This window comes from Talpa occidentalis, unplaced genomic scaffold, assembly GCF_014898055.3.
Source record: "Talpa occidentalis isolate TD23 unplaced genomic scaffold, MPIMG_talOcc4v2.1 talOcc4.10, whole genome shotgun sequence".
Classification (NCBI taxonomy): domain Eukaryota; kingdom Metazoa; phylum Chordata; class Mammalia; order Eulipotyphla; family Talpidae; genus Talpa; species Talpa occidentalis.
In genome coordinates, this window is record NW_023600993.1 from 22,146,494 (window position 1) to 22,171,501 (window position 25,008).

The following is a 25,008-nucleotide window of genomic DNA, read 5'->3' on the forward strand; positions in this document are numbered from 1 at the left end:
ACTATTGCACTATTGCTTTTCTAGCAGTCCAATATGAAATTCCATCACTTTCAAATATGAGTGTGGGCGGTGGAAAATAACCCCTTCCCATATTCAAAATCTCATCTTTCCTCTGCCCTTTTCACAAAAGGCTGCTGTGTAACAGTCTCTCCGATTTGTTTATTTGAATAAAATGTATTCTTGGGAGAGATGTGAAAAGGCATGTTTTCTATAACATTGGTTTGCCAGCTGTTTTATATGGGCATTTGATATTAAGTGATACAGAAACCTTATCTTATTACACTCAGAAAGTAATCCAATGTGAAGGATATCTTGGTATTACAATAAAAATGACCAATAACTTATGAATCTTGCGCTACAGTCTTACCCTGAGGACAGTATTCCTGGTTCTGGCTCTGACAATATTGCCTGTGGACATGAAAGACAAGCCAGGACTGTTTATTTCAGTGTGCAAATAGGATTTTGTGCGGTTTTCTACAGTGAAACACGTTCTACCCTGGGGTTATTGATATATTCATGTTATTTTTATTGTCAGTGAAATAAGATTTTACCATATTACTACTGACCGCCAAATCTCCTGAAGATGACTTTTCTGTGGGCAAAATAATGTCCTGTTGGTGACCTAGACTTGCATTTTTGGGACTTCTGAAGGTCACTTGCTTTAAATGCCAGAGAATCAAGTAACTCTGCATTCCTTAAAAATATTAACTTTGGCCAAAGCTTGCTTAGAGCGCTCTATCTAGATCATAGTTAACTTCTCTTAGCCACTTTAGCATTTGTTTTTTTGTTTGTGTGAAATCTTTCCAGAAGTAACTTGTTTGTATTCCTGAGGCAATGTTTCTCAACCTCCTCACTATCAACCTGAGGACCAGATGAGGTTCACTGTGAGAACTGTCCTGTTTTAGCAGGTATCCTAAACCCCCACTCACTAGTTACCCGCGGTGGCCTCCCATCCAATGTGACGACCAAATTGTCTCTAGATCCATCAAACGTCCCCGGGAAAACAACCGACTTCTAGTTTATTTATTTATTTTTTAAGATTTATTTTTTATTTATTTATTTATTTTATTTTATTTATACAAGCACTGGGTACAGTCAGAAGCGCGGGAGGGTGAGAGAATTCACCAGAGCGGGGAGCAGAGCAGGCAGAAGGACCGAAGTACACTGCTGAGGGGAGCAGCGGGCAGCAGGAGAGGTCTGCGCGCCATGTGGGACCCTCCTCCTGTGGCCGGGGAGCAGCCGGGGATCGAACAGGAGCCGCGGAGGCTGCGGGCCGCTTCGCAACCCAGCGCTCAACCGCTGCGCCACCAGGGAGGCCCGCGACTTCTAGTTTAGAACTGCTGGGCAAAGCATAAAAGTAGTGCTTGTCATACACATAATGTCTTATGAATCTTGGCAAAGAAACATATCTTAAGAGTTAGCTATTCCCAGGAAAACCGTTTGTTCAAGGTATTCATTCTATAATAGCATTTGCAAGGCATGATGTATACATTACCAGATACAAAAGCATGAAGATATGTTTTGAGTTATTGTAGCTTTTTTACCAGTACGAAAGTGTTCTGTCAATTTTCTCTTTTTTGTTTCCCAATATATTTCTTTTTATTTGTTTGCAATGTGATGGCCTTGTGAAAGTGTCTTAAAACTCTGACAAACACATGGCAGGGACTCAGAAAAAGCAAAGAGGTGGGCAAATTCTTGCTGCAGTTTTCTCTGTAGTGTGGCCCTGTGTATTTTTTTAGATATGGTACATCTAAGCCTCAGATGCAATAGCAGCCTCTCATCATGGTTTAAGCAAGGGTTTCCTGTAAATTCATCCGGTTTATGTTTGGACTTGGGAAGAGCCTATTTCAGAATACCTGAATTAGGGGATCAAGATGCTGTGCTGAGTCTGTTCTTTTCAGTACATTTTCTGTTCCAAATGACTCTCTGACATGAGTGGCAGTATTGGAACTTGCTGGAAAGTGTGAAATATCATTCTTGTTTGATGGATAGCATTAGAGAAGATAGAACAAAAAGGCATTAAAATTTCCCCCAAGGGTTCCCTTTGTTACTATCAGTTTACTTGGCTAGATTCTTTGTATTTCTGCTCTCTGTTTTCCCCATAGAATCCCCTGTAAACTCTGCCTGTCAATCCAATTCTTATTGCTTTCATTTTTAATTCTCCAATCGCTGCATTTTACAAGATAAACCAGCCATACTTCAATGTGACGTGGATTCCCTCTGTTGGCATAAGAGCTGATCCTGGGTTTCTGACAGGGTTAACCACTGCATGGTGGAAGTGGACTGTTTATGGAATGGTGATGGGTACCTCTTGTGTCATTATCAGCCCCAAATAAGTCTTCCTGTTCACTGACTCATAAAACAGATCTGTAAAAGATAAGACCTATGGGGAATTTTAAAATACAAACCTTGGTTTTTATAGAAAAGGACTGTTCCCCTAGCAGCTGATATCTTTGCCTGCTTAGTAAGCAGGGATGTAACTTCCACTGAGCATGTGCAGATTATGCATTGTTGGCTTACCTCTCTGAGCTCCTGCTTCTCAGCTTCTGCAGACTCAGGGCCCACCTTGTATGCGTCTGCTCTCTTGACATTGACCATACTGTTCTGTAACCATGTCCTAAGCTGCTGCTCTGCTCTCAGCCTTCACTCATTCAACCTATAGTTATGAAGTATCTACCATCTTGTAGCACCCTTCTAAGCAATAAAGCCAATGTGTCTTCAACTTTTTTTTTTTTAAAGATTTATTTATTTATTTAAACAAGCACTGGGTACAGTCAGAAGCACGGAGGGTGAGAGAATTCACCAGAGCCAGAGCGGGAAACAGAACAGGCAGACTGATGAAATACATTGCTGGGGGGAGCAGCGGGAACAGCAGGAGAGGTCTGTCACACCATGTGGAACCCTCTCCAGTGGCTGGGAATCGAACCGGCATTGCAGAGGCTGTGGGCAGCTTCACAACCCAGCGCTCAGCTGCTGTGACACCAGGGGAGGCCCAACTTTCTTGAATCTAATATTCAAGAAGAAGAAATATTCCATAAATACATTGTATAAGCCCACTCAGCTGTCATGAGTAAATACCATTGATTAGTTGACTTTAAGCAAGAAAAACATATTTTCTTATGGCCCTGGAGGCTAGAAGTCAAAGATCAAGGTCTGGACAACTTATTTTCTTATAAGATTGGGCTTGCAGACAGCTGCCTCTTCACCAAGTGCTCGCATGACTTTTTTTTTTTTTAATGGTTTCTTTTTTTTTAAGATTTATTTATTTATACAAGCACTGGGTACAGTCAGAAGCGCAGGAGGGTGAGAGAATTCACCAGAGCCGGAGCGGGGAACAGAACAGGCAGACTGATAAAGTACACTACTGAGGGGAGCAGCAGGCGGCAGGAGAGGTCTGCGCGCCATGGGGGACCCTCGCCGGAAGCCGGGGATTGAACCAGTGCTGCAGAGGCTGCAGGAAGCCTAGCAACCCAGTGCTCAACTGCTGCGCCACCAGGGGAGGCCCTCGCATGGCGTTTACTTAGTGTGTGAGTGTAGATAGGACTTGGGGGCGTCCTCTAACCCTTCCCTCCATATAGGGACACTAATCCTATCAGATCAGGACTCCACCCTTATGACCTCAGCTAACCTAAATTTCTCCCTTAGATGCTCTATCTCCAAATACATACACACTAGGAGTTAGTATTTGAACATGCGGATATTGGAGAGATTCAAACAAAATTCAGTATAAAACATACACTTACATCAAGATTTTTTTTAAAAAATGCTACTTCGAGTGCCTCCCCGGTGGTGCAGTGGGTTGAGTATGCGCTGTGAAGCTGTGCCCAGCCTCTGCAATGGGAGTTCGATTCCCTGCTGGCCAGGGAGATTCCCACATGGCACATTAGACCTCTCTTGCCTCGCCCGCTGCTCCCCTCAGCAGTGTCTTCGGTCCTTCTGCCTGTTCTGCTCCCTGCTTTGTCTCTGGTGAATCCTCTCACCCTCCCACACCTCTGGCCTGTACCCCAGCTCTTGTATAAAAATAAATCTTTAAAGAAATGCAACTTCAAATAGTAATGACAGCAATGAACAAATAATAAATTAGAGTAAGGGAATAGAGAACAATTGGTGCCAGAGATGGTGGTTGCTATTATATTTTTGCTCTGAAGAAGTAAAAGCTGAGTGAGACCAATAATAAGAAAGAGGTAGCTTGATGGACACTGGAGGAATGAACACACTAAGTAGAGAAAATTATAAATTCAGTGGACCAATATGAGAGTGAGAACAACAGGATCATTGAAAGAACAAGGTCAGTGTCTCTGAACCCTTGTTGGATGGAGGAAGAAGGTCAGGAAAACTATTAGAGGGTTAGGCAGAACCCTGAGTGTACTAACCAATACCACAAGCTCCAATTTTGCTCTCACTGCAATGGAAAACCATTAGAAGGTTTTATGTTGATTAATGTACAAATAAGATACCATTTAGGTGCCTAAATAGAGAAACTCTAAGGGATGTTTTGGAGTCTTACCCTCTTTTCTCTGCACACATCTAAATAATTATTTTAAAGTGGAATGATGGATTATTTTTCTTAATAGTAACTCACTTTCTAAGACTCAGGTTTATTAGGTATAATTTACATGAAGTTTATATTTACTCTTTTCAGTGTAGTATATTGGTCTGGATTTTGACAAGCACAGTCATGGCATGAGGGCAACAATCAAGATATAAACCAGTTGCATTATTTCCCCAAATTTCCTTATGTCCCCTTGTAGTGATTCCCTTAGCCCAACCCCAAGCCTTTGGCATGTACTGTTCTATTTTCTACTTATAGTTTTGCCTTTTCTGCATTGTAATATGAATGGAATTACAAAGTATATCGTGTTTTAAATATGAATTCTTTCATTTAGCACAATATCTTAAAATTTGTCATGTTAAATATATCAGTTCTTCCCTTTTTATTGTTAAGTACTTTGCCAATGTATTGGCATACCTCAATTGGTTTATCAATTTAGTTGAAGAGTGTTTGCCTTGTTTCCAGTTTGAGGCAAGTATCATTAAAGTTACTATAAACAATGCATTAAAGCTTTTGTGTGAAAATAAATTTAATTTATCTCCATTTATTATCTATCAGAGAGACCATTGGATTACATAGTACATGTGTGTTTACCTTTATAAGAAAATTTCAAGTTGTTTAACAAAGTAGCTGTACCATTCTGCATTTCCACCAACAATGAATGAGAATTCTACTTTCTCTAAAGCCTTGCCAGCACTAATATTTTCATTTGTTAAAAAAAATTGCCATGCTAATAGGTGTGTAATGATTCCTTTTTAAAAAGACTGTACAACTATTAATATAGAGATCCTCATGGTTAATAACGGTGTGATATGTAATGGAGTCATTTTTTTCTCTAACATTTTTTGACCAATAGAATATGATCTTATAACATGAGAGTTAAATGAATTAGAGACTATAATTTCCTGATCCTATCTTTTATAGAAGCTAAGATAAAGAATTTACTCTTTTAATCCTGGAGACCTTGAAATTCTACCCTTATACAATGGAAATCTTATGGAATGCTCATTTAGTAAGATAAGGCGTGAGATTCTCTGTACGCAATGCATGTATAAACAACAACAACAACAAAAAAAAATATCAAAAATATCAGAAACCCAGGCCTCCCTGGTGGCACAATGGTTAAGACGCAACCTATGAAGCAATCTGCAGCCACTGCAGCGCAAGGTTGATTCCCGGCCAGCCAGGGAGCAACCCACATGGCGCAGCAGACCTCTCCTGACTCACCCGCTGCTCCCCTCAGCAGTGTACTTTGGTCAGTCTGCTTGTTCTGTTCCCCACTCTGTCTCTGGTGAATCCTCTCACTGCCCCCCAACCCTGTGCTTCTGGCCTGTACCCCAGCTCTTGTATGCATAAAGAAAAAAATCTTTATAAAAAATAAAATAAAATATCAGTACCCCATAAAAGATAATGAAGATTTCTGTCCCCCAAATTACAACCCCAGTCATATTGTTTTTAATAAAAGCTAAAATTGCAACCTGTTTTTTTTTTTAAGTTGAAATTAGGAATTGACTTTTGCTAAGAGTACTACAAAGTGAAATAATGACTGTTATCCCTGGTGTGGTGTCCCCAGTCTATCCTTGGGTCAGTGACATAGTCTACTGTGATTGGCCACTCTTGATTTTCACTCACCATTAAGACGTGAAGGAGGAAACCTAATGTAAAATTTTACTGAATAGTTTGACTATCAGGCAACTGGTAGACTCTAAGCTATAGTCTGAGTAAAGATGGGTGTGTCTCTGATTCATTGCCTAGAAACTAATAGATTTCTAGAACGATCATCCTTCTGAATCATGTAACTCTTGTCTTGCCCCGGGCTTGCCAGTATCATTCTATAATTGTTTAATGAAAGGGCCTGTAGGACTGGAAAATTCAGTGTTTTTAGAGTCCACTGGAATCTATTCAACAGGTCCAGAATTTCCACCAATGCCTTGCTTGAATGCAGAAAAATTCCTATTTCCAGCTATGCACAAATTGTCCAATTTCCTCTCTTTTCATGGAAGAAATATTTAGCTTAGTTTTTACAGAAGGGCATGTGCACATGTCTAATATAAATTATGTAGAACTCTCTAGAAACTGACCCTATTTCCTCAAGGAGGAACTAGATGCAGTTTGTGTATGTGCAGTTACCTTTATATAGCTTAGTTCAATCATGTTGCCTTTCCTGCAAAGAGGTTTAAAAATACAAGACCCATAGCTTTTCTCCCCCTGTTGGTTAAACATACTATCACACTCACCTGGCATAAACGGAATTTTGTTCAGCCAGTTTTATAAGATGACTCAAAGCTGTCATTTTGTTCAGAACGATTTATTTCTCTTAGTGGAATCAAATACTATAAATCTGCTGGATGTTCCTGTTAACAGTTGGTGGAAAAACAGGAAGGGGGAACTCTGTGTTTCCCAGAGATGCTTGGGAGCATTTGATTAGCAGCCAGGCATCCAACAGCTTCATGAATCTTCTTTTTTTGTTTTCTGTTTGCAGATTTTATTCTTCACCGTACAGTATTGCAACCAACCGCATGATTCCACAGACATCTATCACGCCATTCATTGCTGCTTCCCCTGTCTCCACATACCAGGTATGTCCGATTTACCTGAACCTCAGGAGAGCACTTTCTTGCCAGCAATAGACTCTATAAAAGCAAAAGGGACACAGATGATTTTTTTTAAGTTGTCCTCTTAACTTTAGTTACATCTTAATCCATAATACTCAAGTGATCAATTAGCTTACACTTGCAAGGATGTGTTTGCATCTATTTCACTGAATAACAAAACCCACCATGCTTTTCATTCTTCCTGCTGAGTTTTCATGATCATGCAACTTGCCAGCCAACATTAGTCCAGCTTTCTTACCACTGAGAAATGATTTTATTTGTTGTCTGTTATATTGGTTGTCACATTCCCTATTGTGCCTTTTCCCCCAAAACACATTTCTAGCATTCCTTCACTCACTTCAGGATACTTTATCATTGTCATCTCATTTTGTCACTGCTGTCCTGTGTATCCATGGAAAGCTACATGGATAGATGTTAATTCATTTCTTCTAAGAAATGGGGAAGACTATCAAAGTGGTAAAAGGTGTTCCTCCTTCCTGCTTTTACTTCATCCTCAGTTCCAAAGAGGCCGAAAGAGACCTCAGGGTCCCATGTATTGAAACATAAAAAAACCTGAGACTCCACGTGTATCCTAAACCAGAGATTGTTGCCAGTTAATTCTAAGTGCACAGGTGGATTGAAATAGTCATACTTCTCCCTCAGAAAATACTCCATCTCTTATGGCTTTGAGTTATCAAATATGCGGTATGACTCCCTGCTTCTCTTTACCTTGCATTGTTCTTCTGACATATCTTCTAATTTTAATTAGAAAATGCCCCTAACTGCTTAGTGTGGCTAGTGTCATTATTTTAAACTTTGAAGAAAGAAAGTGAGAGTGAGAGAGAGTGCAAGTGTGTGTGTGTGAGTTCCTCTATATTTTTTGGATAGTGGGGGTGGATGGTCTACAATGGATAAAACTGTAATGTTGCTGATGGCAACTCATTCAATGAAGTTTCACCTTATTCAGCCACTACATACTTCATTTCAGGATGTCCTAGCTGTCAGAGCATCAAACTTGAGACAATGTGCATTTTTTCCTTAATTGACTCCCCCTGAAGCAAACCATTTTCATTCTTTTTCTGCACTGAGATTCTTGATATATTTTGGTGTGAGTGGAATAGACTTTGGTATGAATTGCATTAGAGTGTCTCAGAATGGCTGATCTCTTAATTACCTTTCCTCGGGACCCATGAGTCTATGTGCAGGTGCTGTTCGGTTTTCCTTCTTCCTGCAGACCTGCCTGGTTATAATGTGTGTTTTGGGGGGTTTTGCCCTTTTTTTTAATCTCGGTCTACGTTTCAGCCAAGACCACCCATTGAGCCCCAGTGTAGTGCACTTTGATGACATGTGTAAAATATCCACAGAAATGTGATTTCACTTGGGAGGGCTCATAAGTGTAATTTAACTCCAATTCCCTCTTCTCAAAAAAATGAATTAGAACAATTTCCTATGTTGTTGAGTCTCGCCGTTTACAACTTTTGTTTTTTTTTAATCTAATGTGCATCGGCAATTTCATGGGAGAGGATATACTGAAAAGAAAATCTTCAAGGTTCTCTATGTGACGGTCTGCTCTTACAAGCTGACATTCCCTTTGGGCTGATACAGAGCCCGTTTTATAACACTTGGCTGGCTCAGTGACTCATTTTTATTTGCCATACCAATTACCATGAGAGAAAAATGTTACAAACTTGCTTAACTTGGGTTTAACCCAAGCGTTCTCCAAAATTTCTTTTTGATCTCTTTAACCCTAACCCCAACTTTTACCATTTGCACTGATTTCCAAGATGGGATCACTTGAGAAGCAAAGACAGAAAAGAGGAAGTCTTAGCAGTCAGCCTGACTCCTTCAGTACTTGCCAGGGCACCCCTGTGAGTCAGTCTCTAAGTAGGAGGTTTCTGAGGCCTCCTGAGACTTTAGTCACCAACATAGGCCTCAAAATGTGCTCCATGGCTCAGTCTGGTCCATGTGGACACTGAAGCCAGCTCCCAGTGAAGTAGAAAGTTGCTTTACATTTTACCATGTTTAAGGGACCAAATTAATCAGGTCCAAGAATTCCCTTTGTAGCTTCAATTTTGAGCACTCATTAGCTGTAAAGTCAGATGGACTCCACTTTCTTATAACCTAGTGTGACTCCACTGAACGCAAGAACCAAGTTCTCTCTGTGATTGCTTTGTGCTAATAAATGCTGTTTGATGCATAGGTCCAGAGCACTTCCTGGATGCCTCATCCGCCATACGTTATGCAACCAACAGTAAGTGTTCTCAGTCACCTGAGGCTCAATATTTCTATTATCCAAGTGCAAGCTTTTGTAATGCATAGAAGCTTTGGGGTATAGCTTTGTTATATTCCGTACCTCTTTCAGGCAGCCATACTTTCCAGATAACAAGCTGCTCCTGAAATTCTACAAAAGCATGTACATTAGCTAGAGCTAGAGCTAGAGATGAGAGAGAGAGAGAGAGAACAAACTTTAGTGGAAGAAATAGCAGTCAAATTCCCAAGTTGGTATGTACCATTTTTTATAAATGTGGAATTTCTATGTATGCAGGAACTCAGAACTCTGGACAATTAAATCTATTATAAAAAGAGTCTTTCTGTTTTCCTTCTTGTGATTTGCTTTGTTTTCTTCAGATTCATTTTGGTGTGGTTTGTGATAATTTTGAGTATCATAGATTTGTTGACTCAAAGCAATACATTTGACAGATGTAATTAGTTGGCTATTCATGGTTGGTGATCTATAGGTACATAGCTAGGTGGCTAGTTTTTAATGGTGATGAACTAGAGCCATTCTCCTCTTTAGTAGATTTTTCCCAAAAATATTCAAGCTCTATTTTCTACTTGCTAGATTTCCCACTTTTGGCATAATATTGCATAAGTCCAAAATAAAAGTGATTACATGGTCCATCTTAAGCTGAAGTCTAAGGATTCTATTTATCTTAGTGTAGGTCTTCCAGATTTTCTAACCTATAGAAATATAATGTATAGAGATTTCAGTGACAATACACTCATAAGGAGGAGATGGATGGCATAGAGCACTGGCTGAAAGTTGTATCACCAGGTCTCTGGTATACTGCCCTGGTTCTGCTCTCTTCAATGTCTTTGTTTCCTTTCTCATCACTATACTTAACAATACTTTGGGGAGGGTCAAATGAGAGCACATATGTGGAAATAAATTTTCAATGACATGCTGTACATTATGATGATTATTCTTATTATTGAATATATTAGATGTACAAGGAAGAGGCATTGCTACAGTTTCACCCTTTGAAAAGTTAAATGCAAATAAGGTAGCACACCAGATAGCTAACTACAGAGGCATCCATTTCCTGGACTCAGACGATCACAGCACCTGGTTTTCATATTTGAGTTTTATCCATTTAAAAAAAATGAACATTCCATGTTGCTCCTATGTTTTGACAGTTTGTTTTTTATTTAAAGAACAAAATATATGTAGCTGACTATAGCAGAACTTTAGACTCTATTTTGCAAATCCCTCTATTTACTATTATTTACACACCTAGGGGGCTTTCTGAGTTCATCTGGTCTATGTTTTATAAATCATACCAATGTGCAACAAATCCAGGCTCTATTTTTCTGTCCAAGTCATAAGGTAGAACTCGTTGCTGCCAAACCAATGTATAGAACAGACTGAGCCAACACAGGAAAAGAGAAGACGTCTTGCCAAGTTTTAAGAGGAGACTTTCTAGAAGGAAACAGCTACCTTCTAAAAAAAATAATGTGTTCATCTATAGAACACTAATGCTAGCTTATTCCTTGTACTGAGGTTAAGCACCATCTCATTGTGGCCAAAAGGAATGCACATCTGGGAAAATCTGAATATTTTGCCAGATGTCAGGATAAGATTCTGCAGTATATCTAGATGTATGTAGAAGGGAAAAGGTCTGCAAGCATTTTTAACTCCACTGTCATTCAGTAAATTAGCAAGCCTTTTTCATTACTTCCTCCTCCACCCCAGCACAGCTTCAGCCCCTTTCTCTATATATTTTTTTTCACGTCTTTCTTTAGAAATAGTGTGTGCATGTGTGCTTGTGTGTGTGTGTGAATCTGTCCACTTAGATCTTCCTTGCTATAGCTACTTTTCTCTGATATCTTTTGTTTTTTAAAGATTTATTTTTATTTATGCATACAAGAACTGGGGTATAGGCCAGAGGTGTGGGGGGTGAGAGGGTTCACCAGAGATAGAGTAGGGAGCAAAACAGGCAGCAGGCAGATTTACAGAAATGCGCCACTAAGGGGAGTAGCAGGCGAGACAGGAGAGGTCTGCCAATATGTGTGTTAGCTTCCTGGCTGGGGATCGAACTCAGGCTGCAGCAGCAGTTGCACTGAGACTTAACCCCTAGGCCACCAGGGAGGCCCTGTTCTCTGTTATCTTATCACTTCCCATAACTAGATGGTGCATTGTGGTTGAATTTAAAGCTAGAGGTCACTAGCTTTAAAATGTAAAGTTTGTGGCTGGGGAAGATTCCTGGAAAAGGGAGTTGATGGGCCACCCAGAAACTTGTTGTTTTTAAAGTGGAACAATTGTCTAAACAATGTCATGGAAACACAGACTTTGTGCCATCAATCTTTGCCCTCTAACAGTCTTTCTGGTTGTATCCCACAAATAATCTTACCCAACTGGTCCAGTTTCATCATCAAAGTGGGGGTTCAGTTAATCACTCCATGGTACTAAAGTACAGAAATATATAAGTAATCTGAGGCCAAGAAACAGAATACCTGGTTGTGAAAAAAAAATGAATAAATGACTAGAAGATTAATTGCATGGGTTCTTGGTTAGAGTCTTGGCATAGCAAACCCTTTCAGCTGTATGACTTTTGGCCATTTCCTTAAACATTCTGAGCTATAACTCCTTCATCTGTAATATGGATATGATAATACCTTAATGATTATTCATTTTGTTCATTAAATGAAATAAGGCACTAAAGCACTTAGAATAGTACCTGCCAAATAGCAAACAATAAATTACTATTACTATTATTGAGTTATATGACTACACTTTGCATCATGCTTTAGAAAAATCCAATTATGTCAGATGAGTGTTGTAGAGGAAGAAATTTTAGACTAAATAACACTCATCTGATTCTACCACTTTCTTACCATTTATCTTACTTTACTAATGAGTTTGGTAGAGATAGCCTCTGTGACTAAAAATAAGACAAATTGCTAGACTGGTACTTATTTCATTGACTTACTGAATCACTCAATGACTAATACTAAAAACAGTGTCCACAGGTATCTCCTTTATGGGAGAGACTGCAGCCAATTTGACAAATAAATTCAAGCTGTCAGTATCTACATATCTCTATGATGTCCAAAATTCTGACTTGCTTGCAACTTTTCTCCTCGCTCACATTTTCTCTTCCATTGTGTTAAGAGAATCTCATATGTAACATCCAGTGCCTAGACATGTGTTTCCCCACTACTGTGAGTTCACACTGAGCCAGAAGCCCTCCATGTTCTCTCCCAGGCTTAACTCAAAGATCCAAACCAGGTTTGTATCCAAGGAGAAAAGAAGGACTTTTTTCAGGAAAGTCTTAAAGTAGATGACAGTGTCTCTGGTCTTCATCACTGAGTGAATGGGTCAGCTGCAGGGGTAGCTATCATAAGAGAGAAATGAAGCAATGCTAAGAAGGGAAAACATAGTACAGGCATAACGGAACAGAAAATGTAAGCAATAGCTGAAGTTGGCCATTTAAATTCACTTCTTTGGAGATTTAATTTTCAGGTCGCATGCAATGTACTTTTTTCTGTATATTTAGAAAAAGATTCTGAGACTTTTTAGACATAAAGAAGGAGATAAAAGTTTCCTTGTCTGGCTTATAATTATCATTCTGGTGTGTCTGCAAGAAAATAGTTCTTTATTAGTTATCAGACTGTGGGACTCCTGTGAGTCCCCTGGAAAGTTGTCAAACCCCACTTAATGCAGCAAGAGCATTTCTGTTTGTACTTTACTATTACTCATGTGGACAGACACTGAGGACAGAGCACTGTGGCACTAAGTTACAATTCATTTTTGGTGGTTGTTGCGAAGAAGTAAGAGTACTTACTTTGTCAATGCAATTGCTTATTTATGCTGCATCTCAGTACAGGGTCCTGTACTACACTCTGAAATCTCAGCATTACACTGACGGCATTCTAATAGATGATGGATTGCACCAAATATCTACTCTGCATAGCAGCATGTCACATTGGAATCTCATATGAATGCATAATTGAAATTCCTGTGTTGTGATTCATCGGGTATTTTGTTAAATCTGTGCTGACAAGGAGAAAAGATGATAGTCCCCCAAAGAAGCATAGTTCCTTTCCCTTAAATTTTATTTAGACTCATTTGAATCATAAATCTTTTCTTCACATAGTTAGTGTTATTTCATCTCAAGGAGAAAGGTCAGATTTCATTTTTACTTAATTACAAATTGTTTATCTGATTACAACATTCTAAGAAACACAAGATGCCCTTTATTGAATTATTGGATGATTTGTTGCTATGCATGGCTAAGTTATGACTTTTATGATTAATAAACCTGAAGTTTACTGCTAAGGAGCAAATAAAAACTTTCCTTCTACAAGCTATTCAAGAAAAGTCCACAGCATTTGATTTGGTCCAACTACTTGCAAACAGGTAAGGCCTAAGGCATAATATTAGTTGTGTCCTTCAAATTTGCAGGTGTATCTTCTGTAAAAACCACATCAACAAATTTGGAAAGAATATTTGCATCATTAGAATGCTGTTTAGCAAGCAAGGTTTTCATTTCCTCTTACTCCAACACCTGAGTTGGGCAAAAGTAATAATCCTCAGAGTTTCATTATCAAGGTAACAAAGTCAAAACACTTTCACTTTCTAAGGAGTTAAACTGGTAGATAAATATCTACAGACTGAATCTTTTAAATCTTTCTTTTAAAACTAAACAGCAAAAACAAAGCACCAACTATAACCCATATATACTATTTCTACCAGAAGAGAATTCCAATGAATGAGAATAAACCTAGGAGGAGCAGCTACTTTTGAGCATCACCTCCTTTTAAACACACTGATGGGGTCAAATAAACATAAACCATTTCCAGAGAAAGTCTCTTAGAACACCCGAACCACTATAAAAAGCAGTGCTGGCTTTGTTGTTATGAAATGTAATTTCACAGTCCTACAATAATTTTTCAAAAGTAATCTGAAGTCATCTTTAGGAAAAAAAACTTTAAACAATGAAATTCAAAATTTATAATGCAAAAGTACATAAGCATGAAAGACTTTCCATTTAAGACCCTTCACTCAAACAAATTTGTATGCCACCATTCAGTTTATGTTTATGCAAAATATGCATGTGCTGTGTATAAATGTGTATTTTTAACATATGCACAAGATCACCCTACAAATATTGTGTTACAACTGGCTCCAGTTTTCCCCCAGAATAAAATACCCTGAATGTCATTAAATAAGAGTGACATGTTGACCCTTGTCCATTTTTGTATCACTTCATGTCATTATGTAAATGCACCAAAAGGTGTTTAACAACCCATTTCCAATTCATAGTCTTTTAGGTTGCTTCTAGTACTTATTCATAAACTGAAGACTGTAATATTGAGCATGTGTAAGCAGTAGCTGTAGGGTAAATTGCTGTACCAAAGGTATGTGTATTTTAAAATTTGATACACATTATTGTAGAGGTTATACTTTCAGTGAGAGTGTTTATTTCCTCAGGGTCTCAATGAATACTGGTGATCTCAAGTTTCAAAAATTTAGTTGATGTGATCAACAGTGAATGGTATCATAATGATCTTTTATTTCTCCAAGCCCTAATGGAGTTGAACTGTTTTTCATATGTATTATTTTTTTTTTTCACTGAGTCCCAAATTTATTTACTATGCTTATTTATTTTGGGGGTTATTGACCTTTCTTATTTTTAAAAAATCTTAATGCAATTAGTAAATTAACATTGTTTTTTTTTAAGATTTATTTATTTATGCATACAAGAACTGGGGCACAAGCCAGAGGTATAGGGGGTGAGAGGATTCACCAGAGACAGAGTGGGGAGCAGAACAGGCAGACTGACTGAAATACACTGCTGAAGGTAGCAGCGGGCGAGTCAGGAGAGATCTGCTGCCCCATGTGGGTTGCTCCCTGACTGGCTGGGGATCAAACTCATGCTGCAGAGGCTGCAGATTGCTTCATAGTGCTGTGTTTAACCCTTGTGCCACCAGGGAGGCCTGTAAATTTACTTTGTTATGGTCAAGATATTTTCTCGGTTTATTTTGAATTTGTGTGGTGCTAATCATGCAGAATTTTAGTAGTATGTATTTCTATTAAACAGTTTGTTTTGCTAGAGCAAAGATCATCAAACACTTTCTGCAAGTAGTCAAACAACAAATATTTTCAATTTTATGAACCACATGGTCTCTCTGTCACACCTAGTCTCAGCTCTGTGGTTGCAGTTTATAAACAGCCATAGACAATACGTAAATGATTTGGCATGTCTGAGTTTCAATTAAACCTGATTTCCAGGGCCTCCCCTGGTGGCGCAGCAGTTGAGCACTGGGCTGCGAAGCGGCCCGCAGCCTCTGCAGTGCCGGTTCAATCCCCGGCCTCCGGCGAGGGTCCCACAAGGCATGACAGACCTCTCTTGCTGTGCCCGCTGCTCCCCTCAGCAGTTTATTTCATCACTTTGCCTGTTCTGTTCCCTGCTCTGGCTCTGGTGAATTCTCTCACCCTCCTGCGTTTCTGAATGTACCCAGTGCTTGTATAAATAAATAAATAAATCTTTAAAAACAAAAACAAAAAAAAACCTGATTTCCAGAAATAGATGAGGGCCTGTTCTTTTTTGCCAACCCCTGCTTTAGTGTCTCTGGACTCCTTGTGAAACACCTTATCAACTATAAGGCTTAAAACACCATATGTTTTTGTTTGTTGATTTATTGTTTATTGTTGCTTTTGTTTTTGGTTTTGTGAGTGTGCTTAGTAGCTTTTTAAAATGTGGGTATAATTTACATCTATCATTGCATCACCATATGTTTTACTATGATTCTTGTTGTATATTTTATTGTAAGGTTTTATTACTTTTAGAGTTTCTTTTATATGCTGGGATGAGATTATGATCCACACTCTATTTGATGTGAGTAACCAACTGTGATAACTTCTACTATACAAATCATCTATATTTTCTCCAATGTTATAAAACTATATGCCAATTTTAAAAACCTAGTTCTTGTTTCATGGATCTTTTCTTTAGTCTTTTTAGTCTATTTTTGCTTTGATTTTTCTTATTTCTTCCTTATACTTCCTTCTGCTAACCTTGGGCATAGTTACTTTTTTCTAGTTCCTTGCAGTTATTAGAGTTTTTTTTTTCCTTAATGTAGACATTAATATCTAGAAACTTCTCTCTTAGAATTGGTTTTCTGTATCCCATAACTTTTGTTATATTTCTGTTTCACTAGTTTCAAGGTCTTTTTTTTAATTTCACTTTTGATTTTTGCATTGTGCATTGTTTGCTTAGTAGTATATTTAATCAAGAATGCTTTTTGGTCTTTTGAGTCTTTCTTTTGAAAAAAAACTTTTATTGAACTAACATTGGTTTATAACATTATATAAATTTCAGGTGAGTATTAATGAGTCCTAATGTTTTCCCTAGTTGTGACTATACATTTAATGAATGTTTTATTTGGCATCTTAATAATTTTATTATGATTTTTTATATTTTCTTATTGGTCACTTTATTATAATTTTGTATACTAATATTAGTAATTTAAATTTGAAACAGTAATTATTCAAAGACATTGATGAAATTTGGAACATATATCTGAATGAAAGTGGATTATAAAACACCACTTTCCCCTTACCCAAAGATTAGTCTAACTTCTAATATTGAATCTTTCTCAATATATATCTTCATCCATAACTGTATCTGTCTACATCTATACACACACAGATATAATATAGATATCACATGTACATGTGTCTGCATGTGTTATTCTTCACTAAAATGAGATCATGAAATACATGCTATATTTAAACTATTTTCAGTTAATAATTTCCACTTTCCCATATCAACAGATTTTTAAAATCTTTTTTGAATCAGATGTTTTCAACCACCTGAAAAAAAAAAAAAAAAGTTTTGTTTTTTTTTTTGTATCTGGGCTACCTAAATAAAAAAATGAATTACCATACTTTATATCTGGTTGTGGTGTCTTTTAAGTTTCTTTTGATCTAGCATAGTCTTTTTTGTTTCCCCATCATCTATCCTGCAGAGTATCCGACTTTGGAAAATGTCCAATTGAGTCTTATTCATCTATCCCATGTGGCAAATAATTTTATAGCCAACTATTTTTCTGGATTCCCTCATTATTTTCAATAGATTATTTCATTGTTTCATAGATTATCAGTTTTTCAAGGCTATGGAAATAACCTCATTTTCTATATCATGATAAATACCTATATTTTAAACATATTTCCCTGACCAATTAAGTTACAATATATTTTCTGTGTTCCCCTTATCATAATGAGAATGTCACTTTGATGTGTTTGTTTAATCAGGTATAGATGTTAAATATAATCAAAGTTCTTAAGAAAATATTTAGTTTTAAAATTTATTTTGTTAATTTCATTTTATTTATATGTCTAAGTTATTTATATTTTAGTTTATTTTTATCAATATATTTCTTACAGTGTAACCATTCTAAAATTAACTCCTTTTGGTCATGATATAACCTTCTTGAAAGCATACTTCTCCATTATACCTGCTAAAATCTTACTATTTTACCATCAGCCTTTTTACATGAAATTACTGGATGTTCTATTTTTGTCAGATTTTAGTATCAGAATGATAGCAATAATAATTTGGAAACTTTCCTTTTTCCTAAATTCTAGAACAATTCTAAAAACCATCAGATATATCTATTTTTGAATATTTAAAATAATTTAAATGTGAAACCATCTTAATTCTTCCACCACACACAGTTTTAAATAATAACTTAGTATGCCTGTCATATATGTTCTTGGAAACTAAAACTTTATAATCTATACGGAGTTGTGAAGATCATGTATAAATAAGTATTCTGTCAAAATGTTGCATAGTTGATAGATCAGTTAGTAAATCATCAAAACAATGGGAGTGTATGATACCATAATCTTAACCAAATTGATATTATTAGTTATTCCATGACTAACTGTTGCACTGATTACAAATAATCATTTACCAATTGTTTAATAAGAAATTATTAGATATTAGGAAGATGTAGATCTATAACTTGCCATTTTCTTCAGGCATATAATTTTTTATATGACCCCATTTTGGTGAAATTTGAGGAATACTTTGCTGAATACTTTATTAAATCCCCTTAGACAGTTGAGAACCTTGAGTTCAGTGAAAACAAATCAAAAAATAATAAACAAAATAGTCTTGAGAATCATATATGTACAAAACATTCTTTTTGGTATTGTTAGAAATGAGAAAAGAGGGCCTCCCCAGTGGCGCAGCGGGTTGAGGCTGTCTGTAGCCTCTGCACCGCAGGTTCCATTCCAGGCCAGCCAGGAAGATTCCCACATGGCACTGCAGACCTCTCCTGTAGCACCCGCTGCTTCCCTCAGCAGTGATTTCTGTCTGCCTGTTCTGTTCCCCACTCTGTCTCTGGTGAATCTTCTCACCCTCCCTTGCCTCTGGCCTGTACTCCAGCTCTTGTATAAAAATAAATAAAATCTTAAAAAAAAAGAAAGAAATGAGAAAAGAGACAAAAGAGATAATCTGTCTTCAAGGAATATGATCTAATTACAGAGATAATTTTTTTTCGCGTTGTCTACAGTAAAGCTTTCTCAAAAACATTTTTTTGAAACATTGAAAATGATGATGCATCTATGAACATTTAAGACAGGGAAGAACAAAGACATAACAAGAATTAAATGATTAGGGCCTCCCCAGTGGCACAGCAGTTGAGCGCTGGGTTGCGAAGCTGCCCGCAGCCTCTGCAGCGCCGGTTCGATCCCCCGCTGCTTCCCGGACACTGGAGGAGGGTCCCAAATGGCGTGCAGACCTCTCCTGCCACCCGCTGCTCCCCTCAGCAGTGTACTTCATCAGTCTGCCTGTTCTGCTCCCCGCTCTGGCTCTGGTGAATTCTCTCACCCTCCTGTACTTCTGACTGTACCCAGTGCTTGTATAAATAAATAAATATTTTTTAAAAATTAAATAATTAAAGGAGAGCTGGTGTTTATGAGTTTAAAGAAAAAGAAATAGGTATCTTAGCTTAAAATAGCACACAAAAAGTATCAGGGTATCAAGTTATTTCAGTGGACAGAGAGGCCGATAATCTGCATTAAATAGAATTTTTGTGTTAGGGAATAAAAGAGTTGGTTGGAGAGGTAAATTTTAGTCTATTAAAGTTTAGCTTTCATTAGTCAAATCTGCCACACTTTCCTAAACACTTTTTATTAGTTTGATGTCCCCAAACACTGTTAGGTTTTTTTGGAAAATATAAATCAAAAAGGCTAATGTTTATCAGTGATGTGTTTGTGTGAGATGCTTATGCTTTCCAATAGAGTAACAGGTGAATCTATTCTATGAATCCAATAGAATAATACATGTAATAGATAAATGGAAAAATATTTTTTCTACATTATGAAAATGCTATTGTTCAAAGCCTCTGTACATAAAGTTAATTTGCATACATAGAAATATTTTTGGAGGCAATGTTTCTCTTTAAAGTAGAGTTTCTGAAAGCTTCTGTACAAGACATTCCCCAATCTCTAATATCCTTGTCTCCTGGGCAGAGGAGTGACTGGAATTTGTGCTAAATCTGGAACCTCTTGAAGTCCATATGCATTTGACTTATCTATTGGTGTGCAGTTTTATACTGTTTTCCTATGAGCCATTAAAAAAAATCACTAGGAATATTGTGTCACTGCTTTAGAACTGTTGTTATATCATTCTGAACACAAGAATAACATAGATGTTAAGAGAAATGGTCCAATGGTATGTGACCCCCAGTGTGTCCCTAAATAGTACTTATAATTTGTTCATCATTGCGTCAAAACCAGAATTCACCAGTTCCTTTGTAAAAATGTTGACAACCTTGTATCCTTAATAGCTATTTAACATATTACATATAATTAGATGGAAGTACAATGTTAAGTATTCAATCAACTTGTCTCATTTTCTATGGATTATCTCTAGAGAAAGCAAGTATGCTGCTAAAATTAAACCCATGTCAGACTTTCTAGAAAACAGCATGTTACCGGGGCAACACAATCATACAGTGATAGGATAAATCATTTATTTTATAAACGTTTCCAGGGCAACAGAAACTACTTGTAATATCACTGAAGGACTGAGAAAAAGAGTATACAGATAATCTATGGAACTACTTATTTTTTCATAGTGCATTGGGGAAAAAAATGTCCATTCATATCTAAAACCTTAACAGTTATATGAAGTATATGCATATTCATTAAATAAATTATGGTGAATGGGAACAAATTCTTAGATTATTTCTAAATAACAAATATTTTATTCACTACTTGTTGCCTTTTATATTGCCATTAGGATATTTTATTTGGCTTTGAAGATAAATCTTTGCTAGATTAACCCAGGAGAATCTAGTTATTTTACCTAGTGTTTGTTTACAGTTTAGAATCCTGGTTAATAATATTGTCTAACTTAAAAGCAACCAATTAAGGTGGACTAGAGTGTGTGTAAGATTAATACTATTAACTCTCCCCATGGATACAAAATGACTTTATGTATAGGGCATATGCATGCATGCACACATATGATCTAATCAGGTATACTCTGAAAAAAATACATTTTAGTTTTAGTAGCAAACATAAATCATACAATTTAGAGTAATAGTTTTCAAAATACTAACAGTAAAATGTAAAGTGCCTTAATTTTTTTCTCTTCTACTGCCTAAGAGAAGTAGTTATCAGAGGTGGGACCTAACTTTATATTTTCTCCTTGTTTTAGATAAATTGCTTCCTTCTTGCTCAAACTCCCTATCAGAAAATAACTACTTATATTCAGCTATGGGTGATTAAATTAAATTATGTGCAAATAGAAGTAGTAAAGAGTAGGGAGTTATTCATTGTGATAGGGAGGAGAGGATGAAGGACAGGCTTATTAGAGGAGGTAATTCCTGAACTTGGCTTTGGAAAATAGTTTTTCAGAGAGACAGGTGTTGACTGTCAGGCAGGAAGGATGTGCTAAGCCAAGCAAACAGTAGGTTAGTGGCAATACTTTGGTCTAGACATTATGTGTTACTTTGGGGAGCATGTGGGTGAGAACAAGGCTACCAGGTGCCTCTAATGCTAGGACATATACATGTCATTTGTGCTCCTTTAACACAAATTGTGTTCTGTTGTGCCTCAGAAAGTATCACTTAATCATGAATGAGGACAGGAGTCTTCCCCATCCCATTCAACATGATAGCCTAGAGATCTTCCCAGATCCCTGGGCAAGTCTTCATCCTCACTATCATCAGGTATGCCCCTTTCACAAACTCTCCACTCAGAGTTGAATGAAATATGCAAGGCATATTTTTGATAACATTTGTGTGGCATAAAATAACTACAGTCTCTGCACTGGGCTAACTTAAATCCAAGCATCCCAGCTCAGAGAATGCTAAGTGTCTCACAGCTTGACTGTCACCATATGCTTCATTGTTAAGCTATTTTAACAATAAAGTAAGACAAATTACACTAAAAAAGAGAATTTATATGTCTATTCGAGGTACTGTTTTTCTGCAACAGAATCATTTTGGGAGTGATATAATTTTAGAATAGGAAATTTAAGAAATTTCCACTTAGGGATGATTTTCAGAGATAATTTATTAATTATACAAGAAAAACAAATTAATTAGGTTATATTCATTTATATCATAGGATGATAGATGTATGTTTAGTGGACAGATGGATGGGTAGAAAGATAGATAGATAGATAGATAGATAATAGATATGTTATCCTGAGGCTAAATGAGATATGCTTATGGTACTAGGAACTATATGACTAGATTTTTTCCCAAATAAAATACAGTATTATTTTATTATCAATTCTTGAGAGTTTATCACATATAATTCATAATATCTCTCCCTTTTCATTTTGTTCTTTACACAGAGTGTTACTAAATAAATAATTGTTGATAGACTTCACTTGATAGGTTACTTCTGCATTGGCAAATATTTGCACACATCAAGCATACAGATGCTGTTAGACAGGGATATGGCAAAGGTTCCTGAGGAATACAAAAGTCAGCATCTTCTTTGAAACCATACCCAACATTCAGGAGAACTGATGATATTGAATATGTCTTTGCATATTTGATCTAGTCTTGTCATTGTCAATCAATAGGCTTATTGAAAACAAAGAAAAAGTTCTCTTGTATTTATAATGTAGAATTTTAATAACTGGACAGTTATAGTTTGGATTACCTGAACTTAAGCAATTTTGTTATTCAAATATGTTTATTCCAAGTATATTTATTCCTTCATGTCTGCTCCACTTATCTCTCTGGACAGTCTGGAAAAGGTTTGGAAGATATTATATGCCCATTATGAAGCTCTAGAGTGCAGTGTTTGCATTATGTTTATGTAGTTGTTCTCCATGTTTGACCACTACAATCAAAAACTGGATATAGGGAAGGTAATTCTTTCCAGTCTCTTCTCCATCCTCGTTCCCTTACACCATTACATCTGACAACAGTCTGATAGCAAAGATTTACAAAAATTCTATACCTCTACAAAGTGAAACAACCCAACTAAAGAATATGCAGTACCAAATAAGCACTTCTCCAAAGATATACAAATGGTCAACTGACACTGGAAAATGTTCATCATTGTCAGAGAAATGCAAATCAAAGCCACACTGTAAGTATGGCCCATATCAAGAGCACCAGAAGCAATACATGCTAGCAAGAATATGGAGAAAAAGTTACCTTACTGCTCTGTATTGTAATATTGCCCCAACCCCTATGGAGAACAGTACAGCGGTTTCTCAAAAGACTTATAACCAATAGCCAATAACCCCAGCAATTCCAGTCCTTTGTATCTATCTGAAGAACACAAAAACGCTAATTTGGAAGGAAACCTGCACTCACTCCCCTGTTTATTGCAGCACTGTTGACAATAGCCAGAGTATGGAAACAGCCTAAAAATCCAGAAACAGATGAATGGATTATGAATATGATATGTGATGTGATATATCCATCTGTGTGTGTGTGTGTATATACACAATGAAATGGTACTCAGCAATCAAAAAAAGATAAACCCGTGTCATTTGCAGCAACATGGATGGAGTTGGAAGAGATAATGCTACATGAAATGAGTTAGGAGAAAAAAGATACATACTAGATGGGTCACTAGTTAGCAATATATAGGGGACTCAAACCAAGAACCAGAGAATCACAAACTTAAAAGCTAGTCCTTGAAAACTGACTAAAGAACTGAAACATCCAAAGGAAGTAGTGAGAGGGGAAGGGGCATAAGCCAACAGGGAAGCAAGCATAATGGACTATGGTGGTGGATTATGGGCAATTTCTTTATATACATATATATATATTTAAAGATTTATTTATTTATTTATTTATTTATACAAGCACTAGGTACAGTCAGAAGCACGGGAGGGTGAGAGAATTCACCAGAGCCAGAGTGGGGAACAGAACAGGCAGACTGATGAAGTGCACTGCTGAGGGGAGCAGCGGGAGCGGCAGGAGAGGCCTGCCACGCCATGTGGGACCCTCGCCTGGTGGCTGGGGATTGAACTGGTGCTGCAGATGCTGCTGGCAGCTTCTCAGCCCAGTGCTCAACTGCTGCGCCACCAGGGGAGGCCCGAATTATGGGCAATTTCATGATGGGGAGCCTATGGTGCTGATACCTGCTGGAGAGAATCCTAATGTTACCATGATTAGAAAATTAATACTAGATAAATATTAACCCTTAAAAATCTGAAAATACCTAAAAAAAACTTGTTAACACAAGCAGCAATCCTTGCTTTCATGCTGATACTGCACTTCTCAGATTTAATAAAAAAACAATTTGGAAAAATATGTGCAATGTAATATCTGAACAGGCTTAGTTCTACTTTCTCTGTGACCTAATTTTCTACTTGCACATCTCTCTCTTTTTTTTATACTGATATGCATTTGAATAACAAAGAAATATCCACACCCTTCAGACCCAAGGAGAATGAGTAATAAGGATCTCTACTTGCCCTGCTTTTGGAAAAGAACTGATATTACTTACAACTGAAGACTTTAATGAAGAGTTAAGATAAGGGAAACAGTCTAAATCATGTAGCAGAGGGAACAGATTTGTTAAAAGCTAGGCGATCCGTGGATATGGATGGTATCACACATCTGAAGAGGTTGTGCACCTGTACCTCAGTCAGATTTGGTTGTACAACAATGCTATCTCAATTAAAAAAAAAAAAAAGAGGGCAGTTTAAAAAATCTTTGGTTATCTATGGATAGTTTATCACAATAGTGTGTTAAAATTTGGCCTTGAGCTTGAGACGATTTAACCATTTCTCAGTGGCTCATGAAATGTTCATGATTTTCAGCAGCACTAGAGTTAATGTGTTTGTCAAGATGAGTCAGGTGTAAAAGATACTCATTGGTAGTAAACTAAATCAATAAAATAGGTTTATTTGGTATGAGATGTGAGGATTTTAAGTACTATCAGCATAATTTGATACTGTTATACTGGCTTCCAGTATAACAAATATCAAGTCATTATCTTACAGTAATTGCTCAACAAGTTCAACTGACTGAAAACTGTACTTCAGAAGTGACAGAAAACACTGTTTCATTGGCAAAGAAGCAAAATATTACCTTCCTGCTGACTTTTGTCAGGAAGACATGCAGTTGGTATAATTGACA

The 25,008-nt window shown here is 37.1% G+C and overlaps 1 protein-coding gene across 8 annotated transcripts in view; it reads left to right on the forward strand.

Moving 5' to 3' along the window:
* The window catches only part of RBMS3 (RNA binding motif single stranded interacting protein 3), a 661,354-nt gene that overhangs the window by 553,541 nt on the left and 82,805 nt on the right, over window positions 1-25,008 (forward strand). For 5 of the 8 annotated variants that reach the window (XM_037525598.2, XM_054692904.1, XM_054692902.1 and 2 more), the window contains exons 9-10: window positions 7,035-7,131; window positions 9,347-9,397. In XM_037525598.2, coding sequence (XP_037381495.2) covers window positions 7,035-7,131; window positions 9,347-9,397 — 148 coding nt within the window. The remainder of the gene's footprint in view (window positions 1-7,034; window positions 7,132-9,346; window positions 9,398-25,008) is intronic. The other 3 variants (XM_054692907.1, XM_054692908.1, XM_054692905.1) reach the window with 1 other exon arrangement.